The sequence below is a fragment of the Glycine max genome, chromosome 2, assembly GCF_000004515.6.
Source record: "Glycine max cultivar Williams 82 chromosome 2, Glycine_max_v4.0, whole genome shotgun sequence".
Lineage (NCBI taxonomy): Eukaryota > Viridiplantae > Streptophyta > Magnoliopsida > Fabales > Fabaceae > Glycine > Glycine max.
In genome coordinates this window covers 44,464,315-44,481,124 of record NC_016089.4, presented here as the reverse complement: position 1 = coordinate 44,481,124, position 16,810 = coordinate 44,464,315, and the positions used below count along the sequence as shown (strand labels likewise).

General features: G+C 32.5%; 2 protein-coding genes and 1 long non-coding RNA gene across 7 annotated transcripts; 2 read left to right on the top strand and 1 right to left on the bottom strand.

Moving 5' to 3' along the window:
* The first annotated feature begins 2,010 nt into the window (after positions 1 to 2,010).
* LOC100787339 (putative UDP-glucuronate:xylan alpha-glucuronosyltransferase 3) lies at positions 2,011 to 5,993 on the top strand. Its single transcript, XM_003518304.5, has 4 exons — positions 2,011 to 2,293; positions 3,176 to 3,382; positions 3,737 to 4,374; positions 4,802 to 5,993. Exons 1-4 carry the CDS (start codon positions 2,235 to 2,237, stop codon positions 5,830 to 5,832), a joined length of 1,935 nt encoding a protein of 644 aa, XP_003518352.1. The 5' UTR covers positions 2,011 to 2,234; the 3' UTR covers positions 5,833 to 5,993.
* On the bottom strand, positions 3,773 to 4,872 carry LOC121173360 (uncharacterized). The gene is made up of 2 exons (XR_005888068.1): positions 4,666 to 4,872; positions 3,773 to 4,472 (listed from the first exon to the last, which is right to left on the bottom strand). It is a non-coding gene; the product is annotated as an uncharacterized lncRNA (long non-coding RNA).
* A 2,357-nt stretch (positions 5,994 to 8,350) lies between the features above and the next one.
* On the top strand, positions 8,351 to 15,974 carry LOC100776131 (probable nicotinate-nucleotide pyrophosphorylase [carboxylating]-like). 5 transcript variants are annotated; one of them, NM_001255737.3, is made up of 11 exons: positions 8,646 to 8,888; positions 9,028 to 9,069; positions 9,874 to 10,016; positions 10,245 to 10,378; positions 10,465 to 10,528; positions 10,617 to 10,699; positions 12,237 to 12,320; positions 12,419 to 12,571; positions 13,543 to 13,719; positions 14,421 to 14,488; positions 15,636 to 15,974. In NM_001255737.3, the coding sequence occupies exons 1-11, from the start codon at positions 8,800 to 8,802 to the stop codon at positions 15,730 to 15,732; spliced, it is 1,134 nt and encodes a 377-aa protein (NP_001242666.2). In that variant the 5' UTR covers positions 8,646 to 8,799; the 3' UTR covers positions 15,733 to 15,974. The 5 variants fall into 5 exon arrangements, with proteins under 5 accessions (XP_040861896.1, XP_014618761.1, XP_006574383.1 ...); XM_014763275.3 differs by lacking the exon at positions 14,421 to 14,488 and having other exon boundaries at positions 8,451 to 8,888; positions 15,636 to 15,959; XM_006574320.4 differs by lacking the exon at positions 9,028 to 9,069 and having other exon boundaries at positions 8,472 to 8,888; positions 15,636 to 15,959.
* Positions 15,975 to 16,810: the final 836 nt, after the last annotated feature.

Sequence of the window (16,810 nt, the reverse complement as noted above, 5' to 3'; positions counted from 1 at the left end):
TGTTATTTCTGAAACCCTATTTAATTTTTTCTTCATTATTTCTGAAAAGCTTATGAACCCTAGCAAAAAGACACAGTCATGCATGAACTGAAACCTACCCTCATGGCATTGGTGGAATAGCTTAGCCTGCACCAATACCGCAAATGGCATTGGCGGAACCAGCCTGCACCAATACCGCCACTTTGACGGCGAAAATAAACACATGAATGATGGATGAATGCATGGAGGTGGGATGGCATGGGGTATCTCGCCAATGGAAGTGGCGGAACCCCATGCATGAAGAACCCGCTCCTCGTGCTGGTGAGATACGTTAACCCACCCCTCATGCTGGCGGGATACCTTAAAAAAAAGGACTCCCTTCGAAAAAAGTTTACAAACAGACCCTCTAAAACAAAAAGTTTATAAAACCACCCTCTTACGTTATTTTGCCCAAGTATGCACTAGTTTGGTGCAGTTCCCTTCAATTTCTAGTTCATGCACAAAATAATTGAATAAAACTTGATATAATATATGAATAAAATTATATTATATAATGTTAATTTTTTTCATTGTATATAAATTTAATATTGAAGATAACACAAAACAAATTTTTTTTCATTGTATGCAAACTACTCTACTTAATAGTTTTTTTTTATATATTAAATTATCATTATTCAACCTTCAAAATAATTTTTTTTATTGAATGGATCAAATTTATAATTTTTATAAAATGATAGTGAAACTCCAGTCATAAATACCACTAGTTTTTTCTTTAATTTTTGCTACCTAGGACCACTGGATAATATTTCTATTTCGCTCATTCAGCTCTTCTGCTAACCATACCTTTTATATTTGGAAATATCAGAGCATGCCATAAGTTTAGAGAATACCATAAATAAATAAATTATTTTGTAAAAATATAACTTTATAACAATATAGAAGTTTATAAACATTTTTTTGCATATAATTAAATTATTAGTAAATGAAATATTGAAATTCTATTTTACTGATTAAATAATTTTTATATGTCATATAGTAATAAGATAAGGAAAAAAAATTCCAAAATTGAAAAAAAAGGGATAACTTGATATCATACGTGTGTATGATTTGAAAAAAAAAGAGAGAAGCTAAAAAAAAAACAAGAATGAAAAAAAGAGAATGTGAAAGAAAGAAAAAATCAGAGAGAGAGAAAGCGGAGACCGAGGAGAGTATGCAAGTCTCCAGTAAAATAAAGAGAAATGAAAAGTGTATAAGCATAGTAATTTTTTTTTTTTACTTGATTGGACATCAGTTTACTTGTTAAATCCCAATGATTTAAAAGATGTCGTATAGCTTATAAAATAAAATAAAGAGCTACTTTCAGATCATTAATTTAATTTTAAAATGTTGACAATATCACACTAGCTGAACAATACTTACAACTTCTGCACCCTACTAACTACAGTATAAAATTGTATCAATTAATGAAAAATAATCCTTAGAAGATTGTTAAATGTTACAGCTTCCAAATCCCAAAAAATGTAAAAATAGGCAGGTGCAGGCAGCATCAATAATTAAATCAAAATATATTAAAAATGAAATGTGTGTGAATATTAAAATAAGAAAAAAAATCTATTTGATGCATTAATTTCTTTATATTTATCCATTATTAAAGAATATTTAATTATAACTATTTCATTATCTAAAAAACTTTAAGACAGAAGTATTTATTATATTTTTAACTATAAATTCATATTTATCTATCTCTTAATTATTATATATTTATCATAAAAAATAATAATGGAAAATTAAAAATCATTTTAGCAAGTTGAAAATAATTTTAACACAAATTATTAGTAAATAACATTATTAATTACATTTCTTAAACCAAGGATTCTAACGCAATGGATTAAATATCTGTTATGTTTAATTTCTTCAGTCAGACATTAACATTTTCTTTAACAGTAAAATTCTAAACAATGTTCAAATGAAAAATAAAAATAAAAATATTAAAATAAATGAAATATAGGGAAGTAGTACTAGCTGACTAGGTCTCTAAACTTCTTACAAACTGATAAAATGCCGGTTTAACCCCTCCACGACCACGGTCATCCCATTCCCAGCTCTGATTATAGCTCTTTCCTTCAATTCTATTTTGCTTGATCTTTCTTTCTTTTGAATTGTGAGACTTACTTTTTCTCCTACTTTGACCTTTTTGTCCCTGCATTCTGCTATCGTTTGGCGAAATCTGATGCTCCCTTGAGCTGAATCGGACAATGAGGGGACCCTCCCCGAGCTCCGTGGAACCGCGCCACCGCTCCTCCTCTTCCTTCAGGTTACTTAATCTTAGTTGGAAATGAAATTCCTTGCTTGTGGCTGGGATACTTTTGTAATTTACTACTTAACTAGTTCATCTTCGTTTCCCAATTTTCGTGTTTGGTTTTAATGATCTTGAGTTTCATATTAGATGTCACATCTATTTGATGTTTTGTTGTGAGTGTTGCTTTTATTTCTACGGTCTGCCGGCGAAGTTTGTGTAGCGGAAAACTATTTCTGCCCCATCAGAGAGGCGATTTTCAGATGCCATAAATGCGAATTGGTATGACCTAAGGTTTTACATTGCGGTTGCGATCGTGGTTTCATCGCATTTCTTGACATTGCGGGATGCGGCCTCAATTGAGGTCGCATTGCGGTTTCGGTAAAAGAAATCTGAAGAGATATATTTGAGAGAAAATGAAAAACTGATAAAAGGGAATAAATAATGATTTCATTTGCTAGTTATTCTGAGATTACAGATCTGTATTTATAGATAGATTTCAGATTTCTAACTAACTTCTAACTGTCTAACTAACGTGTAATAGACATTTAACCACTATGGTTAAATCTAACTAAGACAGCTGCAGTTGAATAACTGTGGTTCTGTATATTACATTAATGAGGACTTTCAAAAAACCTTGATGTTGCAGCCACAATCACTGTTGCAGATCGTTTTTTAAAACCTTCGGTGTGATATGTTGATAGGATCTTAATGTATTATCAATGTACTAAGAGTTGGATTTGAGATTCATGCATACATTGGAAGTGATAAAATACTTAGTTGCTTCTTGTTGAACTATATTGCTGCTTGCTCTTGCTATTTGGACTCTCTCATATTTATAAAATACTAATACTGATACTGATACTGTTTTTTTTTTTTTTTGTTCTTTTCTTGGTGCAGTGAGGATACTGGCAAGAGAAGGTCTCAAAGAATTAAAGATTTTAAAGATGTTGAGAAGGCGTTGCATATTCCATTCCAAGACAGGATTATAACTTGCAGGCCGAATTGGAAGTTAGTTTTGGTTATTATTGTATTGGGAACCTTAGTTACAATTTTCCATCCTCCAGCTGTTTATAATACTGATCATCTATCAAACTCTTTATCACGGTATGTCTGTTTTTCTTTTTCCATGCTTTCACATGTTGCATCATTGTATTTTAGCTTTGGTAGTTTCCTGTTATCATATAGAGAAATTATAATTGTACAACAAATTGTACTTTTCTAGAAAATGAAGTTTTCTCATGGATTCCCAACACAGCAATGTGCATCAATGCCTTATTAGAATGGAGAATTAATTTACAATTATTAATTTGTATCTGTCTATGTAATATGTATACATCCCTTCAAAGATTATGTCTTGTCTTCTTGAAATGCTGTGGCAATTTATTTTTGCAGATTATAAACAGTGATTTGTATATAATTACATCTTTCTTTATTTTGTTAATTTCTTGTTTTTTGCAGGCCAACTTTTATAAACAACTGGAAAGGAGGGTTCAATGGCATTGATTCACGTTATGCATCATTATTAAATATTGAGTGGGACCAAGTATCTAATGTTCTTGAAAATTTGAAGGATAAGGATACATACCAGGGTGTTGGCTTATTAAACTTCAATGACAGTGAGAATGACCAGTGGAAGGAGCTGATACCAGAAGCTGAGCATGTAGTCCTTCACCTGAACTACACTTCAAGTAATATTACTTGGGATGTCCTGTATCCAGAATGGATAGACGAAGAAGAAGAATACGAGTTCCCTACATGTCCAACACTACCTAGGATTCAGGTACCAGGAAAGCCTCGGCTTGATCTTATTGCTGTCAAGCTTCCCTGCAACAAGTCAGGGTGCTGGTCAAGAGATGTAGCTCGTTTGCACCTGCAGATTGAAGCTGCGAGACTTGCTGCCTCATCCAAAGGATATCATCCTGTGCGTTTGCTTTTGGTCACTGATTGCTTCCCAACCCCAAATCTCTTTACTTGCAAGGAACTTATACAGCGTGAAGGGAATACCTGGCTTTATGAACCCAACCTGAATACACTTAGAGAGAAGCTGCAGCTGCCCATTGGTTCATGTGAACTGACAGTTCCTTTGAAAGCTAAAGGTCTGGTTCAAATGAACTCGTGTTTCTATGCTATGCTTTCATTTTGTCCTTGCTCCTTGTTCTTTCTCCTTCCCCCAAAATCTTGTTTCCATCTTGTTCTGTAAGCAACATTCAGTTTTAGTTTCAAAATGTAAGTGCACCACATTTTCTTCTATTGAAGACAAAAAAGAAAATAAAAGGTCAGCCAAGGAAAATGCTCTAACCATACTTGAAATTAGTTTTGCTTTTACTGTTTTGTTTTAAAGATTAGTTTAATTCAAGTAATACTCTTGTCATTCTTAAAATACATACCAAAGATACAAGCCTAGGTGTCACACCTGGTCTGTTGCTTAATGTGGCTTCTAAAAATTTTGTCACCTTTGAAGTTTCATGATCTATAAAGTTAACTGGATATGTTGATCAGAGACTAACTGTATTCCTTTAACAGAAAATTTTTATTCAGAAAGGCCACACCGAGAAGCTTATGCAACCATCCTGCACTCTGCACAGATGTATGTTTGTGGAGCCATTACTGCAGCTCAGAGTATTCGCATGTCGGGTTCAACACGAGATCTTGTGATTCTTGTTGATGAAACAATTAGTGAGTATCATAGAGGGGGCTTGAAGGCTGCTGGATGGAAGATCCATACAATCCAAAGAATCAGGAATCCAAAAGCAGAACCAGAGGCATATAACGAGTGGAACTACAGCAAATTCCGTCTCTGGCAGCTAACAGATTATGATAAAATCATTTTCATTGATGCTGACCTTCTTATACTTAGAAACATCGATTTCCTTTTTGAGATGCCAGAAATATCTGCCATAGGAAACAATGCTACGCTGTTCAACTCAGGTGTAATGGTGGTTGAACCATCAAATTGTACATTTCAACTTCTTATGGATCACATCAACGAGATTGTCTCCTACAATGGTGGGGACCAGGGGTATCTGAATGAACTCTTCACATGGTGGCACCGGATTCCAAAACACATGAACTTCTTGAAGCACTTCTGGGAAGGTGATGAGGAAGAGAAAAAAGCAATGAAAACTCGTCTCTTCAGAGCTGATCCACCAATCCTTTATGTCATCCATTATCTGGGTAATAAGCCATGGCTTTGCTTCCGAGACTATGACTGCAACTGGAACGTGGACATCCTGCAGGAGTTTGCAAGCAATGTAGCTCATGCAAGATGGTGGAAGGTGCATGATGCAATGCCAGAAAACTTGCAGAAGTTCTGTTTGCTTAGGTCCAAGCAGAAGGCTGCATTAGAGTGGGATCGTCGACAAGCTGAAAAGGGAAACTACAGTGATGGTCACTGGAAAATTAAGATAAAAGACCCAAGATTGAACACTTGCTTTGAGGATTTCTGTTTCTGGGAGAGCATGTTATGGCATTGGGGTGAAAAGAATTGGACAGATAATTCTACTGTTAACAATTCACCACTTATTGTCCAAACCCAATCTCTCTCTTCCTTATGAATTTACTTCTCTTTATGGTTATACTTCCATATATTACTGTAAGTTCTACATGTTTGCAGTCTGTTTCTCTCATATTACTATTGTTTGGGAGGAAAATGATGGCTAAAGTTTATTTTTGGTCCAAAAGTATTGTTTAGTTCAAAGGACCTTATAACTTCAAAGCATGTGCGAATCTTAGTACCTTTCATATTACTTTTATGTTTAGTTCAAAACGATGCCGTGTTCGCTGTAAAATTAATTAATCACATTTAATTAAAAAAACATTTTTTTCAACTTATTATTAACTAAAACTTGATATCAAGTAAAAAAACATTAAAATTAACCACTCAATTAATTGAAGAATATTTTAATGAAAATAATATTAAATAAAATAAATATATTAAGTTTTTTTTATTTAAAAAATAATATATTTTCTCTTGAGAGTACAACCTCATTTATGTGACCTACAATTCTATTTTTTTAAAATGTTATAACTATAGTGAGGTAAGTGTGTGCATGCACGTGCAAAATATAAAAATTGTTTAATTTTGATCACAACATTTAGAATCCAAAGATATTGATTTGACAGGGATCCTTTAACAAACATATTCTCAAAACAGGTCCCTTTTGAAACATTTTACGCAGCGGGTCTATTTTTTATACGCCATTTTATTTTTACAAAACATTTATATCGCCATTCGTATTGGCCTAAAATGAGTAAAAAAACACCTCATAATTCTGCAAGTGGTGCTGGCGAAATACGTCCAGCACGAGTTGCTCCAGTCAGGTCGCCATTTGTGTTACGTGGAGCCATTTGTGTTTGGTCTTTTCATCACACAAAAAGCTGCAACTATAAAAAAAAAGTTGCTGCTATCAATACGAAAAAAGCTAGCCTTTCAGAAGTATTATTTGTTTTTTTGGGAGCCAGCTACCCCATTCTCTCTTCCCTCCCCTTTATATAACACCTTATGAGTTGCAAAATAAATACACCTGTGCAAGATTTTTCTAGTTTTCTGAAAGCAAAACTTGGGAGACAATGTGCATTGCACTCCCAAGATTTCCTCCAAGTTTGTTATTTCCCATATCTCTATCATGTTAATATTTGCTTGTATCTCTCATTTTTAAATTAACGTATCATTTACAATTATAATTTTTTTAGAATTAAGTTTTAATCTCAAATTTAACTGAAGTAGTAATTTATATAATTAGATTAATTTTTTAGAAGTTATTATTATTATGATTAATTATTTATAACAATTTTTTTGTAGTTATATTTTGGTATATGATGAATTCGGTTATATATAACAAATAACATTAGTTTATTTTTATACTTACATGCTAAATTCATATATATTTTATTTTAAATACAATTACTAAGTCAAATTATTTTTGAAATAATGCTCTGAGAAAGCTTCCTGTGCACTGCGCAAAACCCATCTTATACATGTTTAGCTAATGGGGTTTGGGAAACCCAATGGAGCTTCGTATTTTGCCAACAATGATTGCGGAACCACATGAGGTGTTTTGCCAGTCTTGCAAAATGCATGGTGCTGACATTGTACGGGATAACAATGTGTTTCATCAATGCTGATGGCGAAACATACCACATGATTTTTTTTACTCATTTTATATCAACACAAATGGTGATATACGTTGTTTCACCAAAGAGAATGGTGAAACTCGTATCAAAAACAGACCCTGCGTAAAAAGTTTCAAAAAAAATCTGTTTTGGAAATATGTTTATAAAAGGATTCATGTTGGGTTAATTTGCCTTGATTTGACAAAGTTTTAAGTATCTTATTGGACAATTTATAATCCTTTTCAAAAATAAAAATAGGACAATTAGTAACAGTCATTAGGACAGGTATGTGCTGTTCTCTTCCATTTCTAGTTCACGCACAAAACAATTGAATAAAACTTGATATAATATATGAATAAAATTATATTATATTATGTTAATTTTTTTCATTGTATATAAATTTAATATTGAAGATAACACAAAACAAATTTGTTTTCATTGTATGCAAACTACTCTACTTAATAGTTTTCTTTTTGTATATATTAAATTATCATGATTCAACCTTCAAAATTAAATTTTTTTATTGAATGGATCAAATTTATAATTTCTATAAAATGATAGTGCAGCTCCCGTCATAAATACCACTAGTTTTTTCTTTAATTTTTACTACCTAGGACCACTGGATAATATTTCTGTTTGGCTCATTCAGCTCTTCTGCTGACCATACCTTTTATATTTGGAAATATCAGAGCATGCCATAAGTTTAGAGAATATCATAAATAAATAAATTATTTTGTAAAAATATAACTTTATAATAATATAGAAGTTTATAAATATTTTTTTTGCATATAATTAAATTATTAGTAAATGAAATATTGAAATTGTATTTTACTGATTAAATAATTTTTACATGTCATATAGTAATAAGATAAGGAAAAAATGAAAAAAAAAATTACAAAATTAAAAAAAAAAGGGAGAAAAAAACTTCTCAAATGCGGATAACTTGATATCATACGTGTGTATGATTGAAGATAAAAAAAATAAAGTTTGATATTATTATCGTTACTAGCATCAATGGCTTGTAATATTAGATTTAACTTCTTAAACCAAGACCTTGGTTTGAATTTTTTATTAATAAAAAAATGTAATTAAAAGAAAAAAATCTACTAAAAATAATGAATAAGATTCTTACATAGATATTAAAAATAATAAAAAAGTAATTTCAGAATCAGAATAACTTAGTGAGTCACACTAGGAATGAACTATTTTGATTTCAGAATCAGAATAAAGGTCACTCCCAACTTTCATGCCATCTGCATTGCCTATCCTCCTCTCTGGTTGAAGTCCCAAAACAAACTTGATAAAATCTTCAAATTAATAGTGCCAGAAACACCAGTCAATAATTTCCCCAACTTCGAAATCACGAATTTTGAAACTGAAGAGAAAATATTCTCAAATTGCGTTTGAATATGGCTATAAGCTGCAACAAACAAGAATTCTTGCTACGACCCGTTTTTCACGCTAGAGAATCCACCACAGCGTTTCTACCTCCACTAAGGTCTTTGTTCTTCTTTATCTTATCCCCGCAATAAAATGCGGCGTTTCGTTTCATTGCTTTTGTTAAGTGTTCGTAGCAAACACAAACACGTCTCTCTCCAAAAGCCTTACGTTTCAGTAATTTGGTTCATTTCTTACAGCCTCTCACTTAAACTCCCACCGCAATCACATTCAAAAGTCAGGTAAAATATTATTCTGAGAAAGAACTTGTGATTGTTATTATAATTCTAGAATAGGGTATAGTGAAAAATAAGGTTAAACAAGTGTTATTGTCAAATTAAATCAAGCATTTTTCTTGCTAGTGTTAGTCGGTGATATATATGGTGATGTTTATTAAACATGTATGCCAATACTTCTATTTTTGTTTGTAAATGGCAACGTGTATGCGTAGTTAATATGAATTTCTTGTTACTGTTTGTGTATGAATCCTGGCAATTGGAATTAAATAATTAGTTAAACATGTAATTTTATTTTTGATCCGTAGGAATCAAAGACAGTTACCGGGAACTTTACAACAACATACGCACCCTCTTTAACCAACTGAGCTAGATTGCCTTGCTAGATTTACATATGTAATTGATTAAGGCCCTGTTTGAAAGAGCTTATTTACTGCTTATTTGGACTTATCTTATACATGAGCACTTGTGTAAGTGTTTGGTATAACTTATGAAAATAATTTTTGATAAGTCCCTAAGTTGTTTACTTTTTTTTTCTACTTATTCTGATAAGCTCTTTAGGATAGCTTATGAAAACAACTTACAGCTTATGTAAAAGTCGTTTAATCCTATTCCCCTTTCGATGATAAAAATAACTTACAATACAGGTGATTCTATACTTTAATTAAGTTGTTTATCCAAACAGGCCCTATATGCTTAGAAACTTACTGAAGAGTGTTTTGCTGGTCATAGTGGTAATATTTTCATGTGTCACCTGATAGACTTCATGTATTTTCAGATTGATTTGTTTTAAATTGTGTACAAGGGCAGGAGGGTTGTTAAAATGTCTGCAACTGAAGTCACAAGCTCTAGGATATCATACGAGTCCTTTGCAATAAAGCCTCCTGAGCACCCAACTTATGATTTGAAGGGCATTATCAAGCTAGCTCTTGAAGAAGATGCTGGGGATCGAGGTTTATTTCTGAACGTTTTCTTAAGTTTCTTGCGCTAGCTGCCATGTTTCTTCCTGAGTTTTAAATTTATAATTCACACTCTTGAGTTGTTAATGTTATCTTCACTGTTTATTATAAGCAAGTGTAAATTCTTTTATGCCATTGGGCTTTGGCAAATTGCTAATACTGATACATACTGTTATTTGGTAGTTATCATGACATTGGGTATCAATGTTGTTTTGATTGTAGGTGATGTAACATGCTTGGCCACCATTCCATTTGACATGGAAGTGGAAGCTTATTTTTTGGCAAAGGAGGATGGCATCATTGCTGGAATAGCTCTTGCAGAGATGATATTTCATGAGGTTGATCCTTCTCTGAAGGTATGAAAGCAATATGCAGATGGTCTATCATTATATTTGTGGTTGGTGCTTGGCTGAATTATTGTAGGATTACTTTCAACTATCAGGTGGAGTGGAGTAAAAATGATGGAGATTTTGTCCATAAAGGGCTACAGTTTGGAAGAGTTCATGGTAAGGTCATTATTAGGAAAACATAATTACAAAAGCAAGTGGCTTCATTTGTAATTAATTTCATGAATGACTTCTATTGATTGTGCAGGACGGGCTCATAACATTGTTGTAGCTGAAAGAGTAGTGCTAAACTTTATGCAGAGGATGAGTGGCACTGCAACTTTAACTAAGGTAATCTGTTGTTTACTAAAATATTTTCTTTTTGTTGAATTTTTTGTAATATGCTTATGCTAACAACTACCTAACAGTTTGTGATTATTGAACTTAGTTAGCTAACATTATATGCTGTTTTAAAGGTCTCTGTAAGGCTATTGAAAATATTTGATGTCAATTATTGACAAAGTTGGGAATATTGGATCACAATTGCAAAATGGCTGAATTGGTTAGATTTAAGATGATTTACTTGGGTTTTTAGCTATTTTGTCTAGAGCATAGTTGTTAATATCATGCTATAGTGTTCAATGGCTTGCCATAGGTTCTTGCACAGCTGCACTATGCTAAATGTATAGCATGGCACTATGCTACATGTATAGCAGCTGACTTTAAACATAATAGTCCAGAACTATCTTGGGACGAAACAAGGTTTTCACTTGTTGGAGATGAGTTCTTTTCAGTCTGGGATAATAAACACAAATGAATAATTACTTAAAAATTCTATTAGCTGTTTTTGGTGCATAGTTATAGTTTTGAATGGTATTACAAATATCAGTTTGTCTTTTGCTTTTCTTTTTTTTAAAGATGTTATTTTAAATTATATGCATTATAGTTAGTGTTATGAACTGCCTATTGTGGCAATGGCAAGTGCTATATTTGAGAGAACTATGGTCTAGGATAGTTTCCATACTGTGTAGGCTTCTCATATATCTTAACCCAATTTTTTTGAAAAACTTTGCAATTTGCAACAACAATCAAGTATTGTGCCACCAGGTAGATTTGGTGTGCACCCCAACTTTGTTTTGTATATATTCTTCCCAATCTTAGTTTTCCTGGTATGTCATCACGACAACATGCTCATCAATGCTAAGCTTGGTTTGTGATCTTGTTGGCTTTGCTGCCTGATATTCACTACCATTTAGCATTGCTAGTCTTGCCATTTGGTAGACTTTTCTTTTTGAGTTTGATAGACACTTTGCAACCATAGCTTACAGTTGAAGCAAATCTATAATGTGATATGGTCTCCATTACTTTCTGATAGGAACTAGTTTTAATAATAACAGAAATGAAGTGTTCTTTACACTATAAGAGAATGCTGGATTCTGGAGTTCCAGCCTTGGGAATAGAGACTCCTAGAGTGAGAATTCCTGCCTTAGGAATGGCGGCCAATCTCACTCAATACCTCCCTTTGCACTAATTTTCTACCCACTCTTCACTCCCATACTTCCGTTTTATCTTCTCATTCCAGTCCTTCCTTCCTACACTTGCCTTGTTACAGCCCTTTGCATCCAAATTCCCCATCTACCCATTACTCATAGTGCTCATGAAGGCTGATAATTTCACAAATTGTTGATGATAATATGGCTTCTTACAATGATGTTTGTAAATGTAATGAAACATATCAATGTCACAAATATGAAAATAAGTTGACGTATGTAGTCAGATTGAATGTAAAAGATGGTAATGTGTTACATCTCACTTGACCCAATAATTAGTAAAACCTTTATTATCGTATAATTCTTGACTGTGTTATAGATTTCATGTTTTTCCACAGGCAATGGCAAATGCAGCATACCCTGCATATATGTTGGAGACTAGAAAAACTGCTCCAGGTCTTCGTTTAGTGGATAAGTGGGCGGTATGGACTTTTGGTCACTTCCTTCCAGTAATTAATAACCATTTATACTTTTGCACATAAAGTTTACTCAATAAGCTAGTGTACATGTGCTTTGATAGGTATTAATTGGTGGAGGTCGGAACCATAGGATGGGTTTGTTTGATATGGTGATGATAAAAGATAATCATATATCAGCAGCTGGAGGTGTTGCTGATGCTCTTAAAGCTGTTGACCTGTATCTGGAGCAAAACAATCTTCAAATGGAGGTTGAGGTGGTGCTCTCTTTCATTGTTCTACACATTTCTTTTCTTTTTTCCATTTTGAGGTCTTTGTGGTCTTTTCTCAACTTCGAAAGTTCATGAAAATTGTGACACTTGCCAGGTTCCAACTGTGACTTATTAGCAGTTGCTGCTGTTTGCCACACAATAAACTAATAACTATTTCGTGTAACAAATGATTTGTTGATGCAGCAACAAGATGATAGGAATAGATTTTACTGACAAGTAATAATTCCTTACAATAGGGAAAATCCCTCTTCACTGAAAAACAAAAAAAAGCAGATAGAAAGAAATACATGTGGTTTGTTGAGGGTCTCCTTCCTGCAGTAGAGTCCTAATTCCTTATTGAATTGAATGATTGACTGGTTGCCCTTCTCCCCCTTGCATCCCTCTTATCATTTCCTTTACCAGATTTCACACCTCCGTACCCTCCTTCCTTTCCTGCCTGCCACATTTGCAGTGGTGACAACTGAAATTCTCGTCCCTACTGCCCTAGTAACTGTATCTGGTGTAATGATACTGATATGTTTTTAGTTATCAATGGAAACAACAAAATATCAGAATGAGTGTGTTGAAAAGAGAAAGGCACGAATGAAATGAGAGCAATGCTCCCCTAAGTCAGAGAAAGGTTATCTGAGCTCCACTTTTTATTCTAAATCCATCATACCCCACCGCCAAATCCACAATCCCAATTATAACAGAAATATTCCTCACCTTCTCTCTCCTCTAACTAACTCACTAACCCACAGTGCTCACTACAACTCTCAGGCCTTACTATGTTTGGGCGTTCTAGAGTATACCTTAAAGGGCCTATCCATTTAGAAGCTAATTTCCTATCAGATACTCATCTAAAACTTCACCTGTCCTCAATATGAATATTTGGGTAAATGCCATGTAACTGCTGAGTGGCATAACTTCAGTGGGGTGCCATTGGTGTTTCAAGGTTTTTTTTGTGTTTTTTCCAGGTGGAGACCAGGACTCTTGAGGAAGTGGAAGAAGTTTTACATTATTCATCTCAAACAAAGACTTCTTTGACTCGAATAATGTTGGACAATATGGTTGTACCTCTACCAAATGGGGATGTGGACATATCTATGCTAAAAGAAGCTGTGCAGTTGATAAATGGGAGATATGAGACTGAGGTATTCACGACTAAATTTGCTTAGTTTAATCTTCACAAAATATTTTTGATTATTTGTTAGAATAAACGATGCAGAATATTTTGGTACTGGTTTTATATTTTTATTTCTATCATTCTTGTGTCTGTCAATTTGTTGAGAAACTAGCATGTCTACTCAGTTGTTTAATCGTCTAAAGAGATAGATGGAAATTCGCTCAGCGATATGTGATGTCCAAAATTATGGGTACTCTTTAATGTTGGCCCTTATGCCTAGAGATCATATTTTTATGGGTTCATGGCTCATGCGGTGAAAGATATTGTTTTGGTTGTCATCAGTTTGCTAAGTCATATTCTCTTTTTCCTTTGGACTAGTTGGTTTTTCTTGCATTGTCGTGATCTTGATTAACTTGGGTCACTTAATTTCAGAATCTCGGATATTATGTGGATATCATAAATTGAGAAATGCTAGCGACGTTCTCTAACACTTTTTTCAACACGCTTTGTGATTGACCAAAATTTGTTAAAGATGAACAATTTTAATGGGTCTCACTTATCATTAAAGGTTCTATCTTAATTTAAATATGAGATCATCAAAACTGGTGGTTATCTACAGATTTCAGCCAATCAGAGAGTGCTAGAGGGAATGGTAGTAGCATTCTTCTCATAAATTTGGACGAGGATGACTTTAGGTACTAATTTCTAGTGTAATTTTTGTGATGTCAGGCATCAGGCAATGTCACACTAGATACTGTACATAAAATTGGGCAAAGCGGAGTGACCTACATTTCTAGGTAAACTTTAAGTTTGGTTGTTCCACTTCATAGAATCTGGTATTATTATACATTTTGCTTCCTTTTCTACTTAAATAAATATTTAGTCGTTGAAGATCTTGAAATATTTTTATCTTGCATTAATATGAAATTAAAAAATTATATAAAATAGACAATAATTAGAGGTATTAACTTGAAAAATAAATCATAATTTGATGACCCAAACCAAATCAATCCGATTTTAGTCTGATTGGTTCGGTTTGGATAGTCCATTATATTTTTAAGTTTGAATTAAATCAATCAAATTATTCGTGTTTAGTATATTCTGATATATTTAGGATAAGATTATTAAGTATTTGGATAAAACTTCTTGGTGTTTAGTGTATTCTGATATATTACTTAGTATTCAAATATTTATAGTTTCTTGATATAAAAAGTGAGTTGTTGAGTTGTTTTATTGTTTATCTGATGTTTGAGTTACATAAATGTAACTCTTTTAAAATTTATTATTTCATTAAGTCATTTACATTTTCTTATATTTTTCATTAATCGTATTTTATATGTAATATTTACAATTTTTAAAGTTTTTTTTATGACTTCTTATTATTGGTCCTAAAGACCAGTCCGTTAGCCCGTGGGCCAAATGGGTTATAGACACAGACAAGGCATAATTGTGGTCCATTTAGAAGTAGATTAGGTTGGCTGTCTTTCTAAATGCAGATCAAAACGAACTAGACTGACTCATCCACCTATAACTAAAACCAACATTCTTTTTGCATACACCGACTCATGCTCACCTATAATTAAAACCAACATGGTGTATAACTCTTAAACAATGTTGGCCAATGCATGCGTCAACAAATATCCTGTTTTTATAAATTACAATCTTCTGTACCATACATGTAGGGTAGGAATCCTTTTCTTGATTCTTCTAAGTCAATGATTACGATGATTTTTTTTTTCTATTTTGGTAATTGGCATGGCATGGTTGTTATTGTATAAAAAACTCACATATAGTGCTATTTCCTGATAATAATACCATACTCTTGCTTATTGCATGTTCTTTTATCAGGATCGAACCTAGTCCGTTATGGATTAATTGTAAGATAATTATCATATGAACTGAGGATGCAGACATAATACCATACTGACTTGGCTTTTTTGGCAGTGGTTCGTTGACTCATTCTGTGAAAGCACTAGACATCTCCCTCAAAATTGATACCGAATTAGCACTCAAAGTTGGAAGGCGCACTGGACGAGCTTGATTGGCCTTCTTAAGATATTACTATTATCTATCAATATTTTGTATCGGGTTTTTTTCCCCCTATTTTGTCACTTTTGTGTGACTTTTTTTTTTCATAGGCAAATAAAACAAATATATATTATGGAGCACAAGAAGTGCCATGATACACAAACAGAGTTACCCCTATGCTGATCAAGACAGGAATCTTGTTATTCGTGAAATAATATATTGCTACCATATAAAATAATATATAAGTGGTTACCGAACATGAACTACATACTTTTTTTTTTTATTTGGCGAAATGAACTACATAGTTTAGCATTTGTTTATACACGTAAGTGACGTAAAAGCGTGACAATATGCAAACAGGATAATAATTTGGGGATCTTTATCAAGTATTCGAATCTTGATTGGTCTTTGGGATAAAATAAATCGTTAGAAAGAGAATATCGATTTTGTGTGTGCTTAAAGTTTCCAAAGAAGATTTATTAATTTTGTAATTGAATCAGGAGCCGTGGAAGAGAGATTTAAGTTATTTTTTTAAGATATTTTTTTTCTTAAACGAATTTATATTTAATTGTTACGTTGATAGTATTTAATGTTGAAGTTATTAAATGGAACAAGTTGATATTAATCCGTATATGATAAACGTTAGGTAAAGTATCTTATATTTTCATTATCAAGTCAAATTAATTGATGACATGTGAAATGAATATATTTCCAGTAGTAATTAGTTTTCAATAATACTCTGAAATTTAAAAAAATGTTCACATATCATTTAATTTTTTTAAAGAGATATATTTTTTTTTATTTAAGTTATGTGTATTAAAAATATTAAAATGTACCTTTAATAAATATAAATAAAAAAATTCTACGTTATACTTTTTAAATATCAATATCATTATATACATCATAATTCTATTATTAAAATTATTAAAAAAGAATACATTCAATTATTCTTTTTAAAAAAGATTTTATATACGAACTAAAGAGTATCTTAATTTCATAGACATGCCAATTTTTTATAGGGATTAAAGTGTAATGTTAATTTTATTTTATATGCAAACTAAGAAATAAAACATATTTGATGACTTTATGCT